We start from the raw sequence: 6737 nt of genomic DNA on the forward strand, positions 1-6737 counted from the left end.
CTCATGCTGCTTATGGGGTCTGAAGTAGCTTCCCCAGGATACAGCACTTGGTGCTTCTGGTGAGGGAAGGGAATCTCTGGAACACTTGATGAAGAGTCCTTCCTGGGCCAGGCACTTGTGACAGGGTCTCCCTGGACTGTAAGGAATAGAGGGTGCTTACCAGGTTGAGAGCTTTCTGTGGAGGGATCTCCATTGCTGGTACCAGCAAGTTGCCTGATGTTTCTGGGTAGGGGAGAGGAGTCTCAGGCCCATCTGAGGAGAACATTTTCCAGGTGGGAGCTTTTTGTGGTAGGATCACTTTTGCTGGTACCCTTAGCCACTGATGTGTCTGGGTGGTGAAGGGGGATCTCAGGCCCAGTGGGGAAGGAAAGCACTTTCCCTGGTCATTTACTGTCATCAGGGCTTCCAATTGTTCCTCGCAGGTTCTGCAAGGCTCACCTGGTGTTTGGGGGATGCCCATTTGATGTGATGGAGGAAAAGCCTTTTTGAGCCACTTCCTGTTACTAAATTGGGATTAGGAAATGCTGGGCCTGGATCACATTTTTTTGTTGGTAGAGGGTCATAAGGTGCCCTGCCATGAGGTTGTTCATCCATTCTGAGGGTCCCTAGGCAATTCACCTTCTTTAGACCTTTCAGAGATCTCCTTTGGTTGTCTCATATTATTTCCAGGATATATAGTTGTGCGTATAAAGGGGGAGCAGGGAGAGGGAAGTATAAACCATCTTATCTGGATTAGAAGTCTTCTCTGTGCCTTTTAAGTGCTCACCTGATTAGGTCAGGCTCACTCTGGATAATCTCCCAATCAACTGTGCTATATATCATAATCTAATAATGGGAATGATATTCCATCACATTCACAGGTCTCATACTCAAGGGGAGGGGCTACTACAAGGATCATTGGGCATCATCTTAGAATTCTGTCGACCACAGAAGGTGCATGTGAATGTACTGAAGCATTAATTAAGCAATTATCATCCTTTGGAAGGTTTTAATCTGTTAGGATAGTATGAAAGCCAACTACTGTTATAATTATTCCACTCACTTTAAATGAAGTATATCTGATATCAAAAATACTTCATAAAAATCAGAATATTCAAACAACTTTCAGAAGTTAATGTAAATTTCAGAGGTTTGATCCAAGCCTTCATTTCTGGCCATGCAGATATCTTCTGTGTGAAAAATATGCTACCTCAAAGATGTTTTAAAAAACTTCACCACCACTCCCCATTTATATTTTGTAGTTATGTGCAAATACTGTGGCTGCCAGCAATTCATATAGAAAATAAAGGTCAGTGATGTTTCTGACTTTAACTTTTTAGAGGTTTATACTTAACACTGCCTACATTTGTATAGGTTGCACATTGCACAAAATTTCTGATTATTGCTTTAGGTTATAATACAATGTACTCTCACCTATACCAGGATTGAAAATTTTAAGTAAAATTTGCTGGACTGGCCAATACAACCCCCCAAAAATAGTTTTCAGGCTGAATTAGGAGAAAAATCCTTCACTATGTTTAGGTTGGAAGGAAGCATGACCTAAATTTTGATTTCAAATACTCAGGGTTTTGGGTGATGGTTTTACTGGGGACAATTAGAATTGAACTATGTAGACATGTTTTTTTGAAGCCAAGTTTTACCTTTAAGGCTTTCATATTGCAGCTTGTGAGGCTCCAAGCAGCAATTGGGTACTTTGGGTCATTCACACAAGGATTAAGAGTCATATATAAACCATAAAACCTTTTATAAGAAATCAGAATCTGTTTTGAAAATTAATTGTATGAACTAAACATATATAGAAAGAAATTGAAGCTTGAATATATTTAAGAAGCAAAAATTAAAGACATACCTATAACTGCCATTTTTCCTTAGTTGTTTACAATCACAGCAAATTGAAGTGTGACGTGTTTAAGAGAAAGGTAATTAAGTTCTAAGGCTTTGTCATCTTATCACTTTTAAAAATACAAGATCTGAGTAGATGAAAGGAAAATAGAGAGGGTTGTTAAATAGCTGAGTCATAGAGTGGAATAGAGAACAAGCGGAAGAGGCAAGAAAGCATACACAGACTGGGTTTGAAGAGAGTTGGGAATACTGGTTGTGGTAGATGGTCTCTGATTTGCTTACCAGATCTACTCGCCATCCTTCCTAACCCTGCTCCGTGATTCCAGGAGGCTGACCTTTATCAGCTTCATCGACCAGTCTCTCTGTGTCTTCAGGTTGGGTTTGGCTAATATGAACTACTGACAAGAGATTAGAAGTCAGGAGGAAAGAAGGTAAGGGTATTTATTTCCATGATCTGCCCCCTTCCAAACTTTAGGTTGGCAGTGGATGGGATTTTCTAAGGTTACATCTCTTGTTGGGTGGACTTCTACTAAAACTCTAAGACATTCTGGGTTGCAGGAACTGCTATCTCTCTATGCCCCTTCAAACCTAGTGGTTATAATACTGGCTTCTCACAGTTGCTAGCCTCAGGGTACTTCATCATCTCTTGGTTTCCCTTCATTCTTTACACACTTTAGTCTCTTCATTAAATGCTATTCCATCACTCTTTTAAAGTGTCCCATCAGTTTTTAGCTAGAACTGACTGATACATTGGTAGTGGGGAATAGGAGAAACTTTAAGGTAGTGTTAGGGAGGTGGGATAAACTGCTGTGGAGAGAGATAGGAAGAGAAGGGTTTCAAAGCTTTTAATGGCATTCTATGAATGTAACATGACTTCTTTATGTGAATGACTCTAATATAGTCTTAAATTGCTTCTTTTTTTGTGTGTGTGTGTGGTTCGTGGGCCTCTCACTGTTGTGGCCTCTCCCATTGCGGAGCACAGGCTCTGGACGTGCAGGCTCTGTGGCCATGGCTCACGGGCCCAGCCACTCCACGGCATGTGGGATCTTCCTGGACCGGGGCACGAACCCGTGTGCCCTGCATCGGCAGGCATACTCTCAACCACTGTGCCACCAGGGAAGCCCTATAACACTTTATATTGCTGAGAATTCAGATCTCAATTAGAATTTTCACTCTCATTGGAATCCACTACTTGCTCACGACAAATAGGACAGGTAGAGCTCTCAGACAGCCAGCGATCAATGCAGTGAATGTGATATTCATGGGAGCAAGGTAGGATGCGAAGCTTGCTGTTTTCTGTGTACTCTGTAATGCAAATGCTACAGGCTTTTAATGCATCATTTTCACCAAAAGATCTTACAGCCAAGTTGTCAATCTGTGCTTTGGTGAGTCCTGTAGTTGGGTATAGATTATCTCCACTTAAGAGGAAAAACTGTTGCAGATTATGGGAGGGCCCAGAGTCACTTTCATTAAATATTACTGGGGTCATTCGTCTACTCCCTTGCGTGGTCTCTGATGATACGTCTGATGATAAGTTTCTTTCTTCACTGCCTTCAAACATCAGTGAGCTATTTCCTGAATTTTCATCACTTGAGCTGGAACTGGAAATAGTACTGGAACTGGAAATAGTACTGGAACTGGAAATAGGATTGGAACTGGAAATAGGACTGAAACTGGAAATAGGACTAGAACTGGAACTAAACATACAATTGGGTCTTGAATGACAAATCAGTGTGGAACTTGAATGGGTATCATAGCTAGGATTTGAATCACAACAAAATCTACCACTACTACTACCATTAGGATCATCTCTTCTATTTGGTGACTCTGGCCATTCCATGTTTTGACTTGGAGGTGAGACACTGTGCTCTAAATTACTGTTAATGTCCATAAGGTTACTTGAGTTACTAAATTCTGTCATTGTCTGCCTTAACATGCTCTGAATTGGAACAGATGTTGTATCATTTAAGCTAGTATTTAAAATTTTACAAACGGGATTTCTGATGGTATTGACATAAGCTCTCACATCTGCCTGCTCAGAATGTGAATACATATGCCTCAGTCCTCGTTCACTTTCAGAAGTGACAGTGTTGTTTGGTGTCTCAGATGTTAACTGAGTTCTACTAGCTCTGCTGTCTCTCTGAGAATATGCTCCAGAATGACCTTGTCCTACTTCAAGATTGAAGGGTATGGTTGGATGTATTTTCCTCATTCCCCAAGATTCACCACTGCTGGTTGTATCTGGAGAATTTTCTCCATGAACGGCATTCCTTGTTCTAGAAGTTTCAATAAGACCACTGTTTTGCAACTCAAATCCAGTCATTTGCTGTCTCAATATTTCTTGGTGCTCAGTTCTAGAAAATCTCGCATTCTCACTTACCAGAGGCTGCTCAAAAGTCTGAGATGGTATACTATGATTAAGTCTTTGTACAGTTTCCCTAAGTGAACGTGGAGGCGACCAACTTTCAATTCTTGCTCTGGTTCTCCGATACTCTGGGCTCCTACTTCTTGCTCTTCTCTGACTTCTGATAGGTGGGAATTCCATTAATGTTTCAGTTGTATCTTGTTCAGACATAGATGGTCTTGTAAATATTGATTCAGATTGTGGATTGTCCACTTGCCTTTGGCTGTCTTCCATATTTTCTCTTCTGGGAAGTCTTGCAGATGCTACATATTCATTCTCTGGATTTGGACTCCCATTATCAAGGTTAAAATTTATTTCTAAACTGAATCTGAACTGATCACTTTTAGGATTAATTTGGCTCTCTTCTCTCCAAAATTGGTTTTCTCTTTGTCCACTTGTCATATTTTCAGTTTGTCCAGAACAGTTAAGCCAGTCTGTTGTAGAGTCACCACTAGACACATCATCTGAAGAGTCTCCTCTATCTGTTAACAAAAAAAATGGGGAGGGTGCATAAAAGAACTACCAAATTAGAACCATCATAAAATAGCACTCTGAAACTTTGTTTCAAAAACAAACAAAAAATGAGAACTTAAATACTCAGGTGTTTTAAACTGATTTCACATTTATAGAGTTAATATTTTATAAACTACACTGTCTAGATTTATAAGTAAAGGTAGAAAAGTTTCAATTCCATCTGAAAAGAGTGAGCTAATCCTAGATAAACTTAGAGAATTTTTTAAAAAGGGAATCTGGAGGAAGTCTATTTTTCAGTATTTCATCATATACACAGCCCTGTGTACCACTGTAGGAGGAATGTCAAGAGACTTCTTTTTCAGTCCTCTGTCAAAACACTAATACAATTAAACAAGGTAAACACCAGTTAAGGTACAATGCTAATATTTTAGTTCAATTTACATTATTGTCTAATTTTCATTAGTCTCCAACATTACTATTTCTAGGCTCTTCATTTATGTGCTTTTGATAATATATAAGCTGTTTTAAAATATAAGATTATTGCCCAAACATAAACAAGTTTTACAGGTTTAAAAGAGTTTGAATTTTGAATACTTCTTAATGTTACCAAGATTTTTAATTGACATTAAATTGAAGGTCAGATCAAATGAATAGACTGAACCTAGCATGGTACATATAAGACCATATTCAAGAACCAAAGTATTATAGTATCCTCTTCATTAGACAGTAAAATCCTCTACTTCACACTGGGAGAGAAGGCACCAGACCTGAGGTTCGAGCAGGGTTTCTCAGCCTTAGCACTATTGACATTTTGGTGCCGGACAATTCTTTGTTTTGGGGAGCTATCTTGTGCATTGTGGGATATTTGGCAGCATCCCTGGCCTCTGCCCACTAGATGCTAGTAACACCCATGCCTCCCCTGTGACAACCAAAAATATCTCTAGCCATTGTCAAATGTCCCCAGGTGTTGGAGAGAGCAAAATTGTCCCCAGTTGAGAACCACTTGATTAGAATATAAAATATTTCTGTTTGCTTTTTTTACATGTCTATGTAGAAAAAATAATTCAGGAAGTAGGAGGGACTTTCAATTGAGGTAGAAAACCAAGAAAAATACAAATAGGCTACTTCACACTGTTTCCCAATTAAAACAACCCAAATGTGAATCAGGAAAACAAGCATACCTTGACATTCTCACCAAAAATCAAGTAAATGCCAGTTCTTTTTATGAGAAGTTACTTACCAAATTAATTTATGTCACTTCTGTATAATTTACTATTTACTATTATGAAGTTACTATTTACTATTATGAAGTTCCTTATTCATCCCATCCTATTCCCTCCAAAAGCAAAATATACCTGTATTTTCATCTGAGTCTTGTGGTGGGTTTTCTTTAATTAGCTGAAGTCTCCTCAGCAACTCTTCTTCTGTACTTTCACCTGGAATGCCTAGAAGATTGTTGTCTCTCATAAGTTTGTAATCTTCTTCACTCAGATTATTTACGAACCTGGAGAAATCTTCTTCACAAACCAATCGGTCCGTTTGACTTATGCGTTGGGCCGAAACTCCATCTTCTTCACGTTGGAATCCGAGTTTTCCATCTTAATAAACAAGTGGAAAATTATCTGAAATTGACGACATAAGTGTTGAAATTCACCAACGGTCATTTAGTTTTCTTCGCTTTCTACTTCCGGCCAGAGTGTCCGGTTCCGACGCAGTCGGATGACGCTCCGCGTAGATTCCTCCCTTCTCCCGGCCCGACTCAGTTCTGTAGCCCCTGGTGACGGAACAGTTGGGAGCCGCCTCTATCCCGCAAATTGCTAGACGTTGCCTAGGCATCCATTATCTTCCCCACTGTTACCGAGTAGGGACTGGATTCAGGTTAGGTTTCATTTCATTCAAAACCAGCCAATGTTACTGAGGGTTTATAGTGTACCAAGCACCATCCTTCACCTCGTTTCACCCACATGAGCCTATTCTCAGGTTTTCAGGAGGCGTTTTCAGGCTCTGATATGCTCTA

The 6737-nt window shown here is 39.8% G+C and overlaps 1 protein-coding gene across 1 annotated transcript; it reads right to left on the minus strand.

Annotated features, from left to right (window-relative positions):
• Positions 1–2611: 2611 nt before the first annotated feature.
• On the minus strand, positions 2612–6318 carry LOC111169588 (E3 ubiquitin-protein ligase RLIM-like). The gene is given in 3 exon segments (XM_022563899.2): positions 2612–4728; positions 6076–6297; positions 6300–6318. Coding segments are annotated over 3 exon segments (1971 nt in total). The 3' UTR covers positions 2612–2998.
• Between the last annotated feature and the right edge of the window lie 419 nt (positions 6319–6737).

This window comes from Delphinapterus leucas, chromosome X, assembly GCF_059928025.1.
Source record: "Delphinapterus leucas isolate spDelLeu-1000000601 "Yukka" chromosome X, BTC_Dleu_Yukka2, whole genome shotgun sequence".
Taxonomy (NCBI): Eukaryota; Metazoa; Chordata; class Mammalia; order Artiodactyla; family Monodontidae; genus Delphinapterus; species Delphinapterus leucas.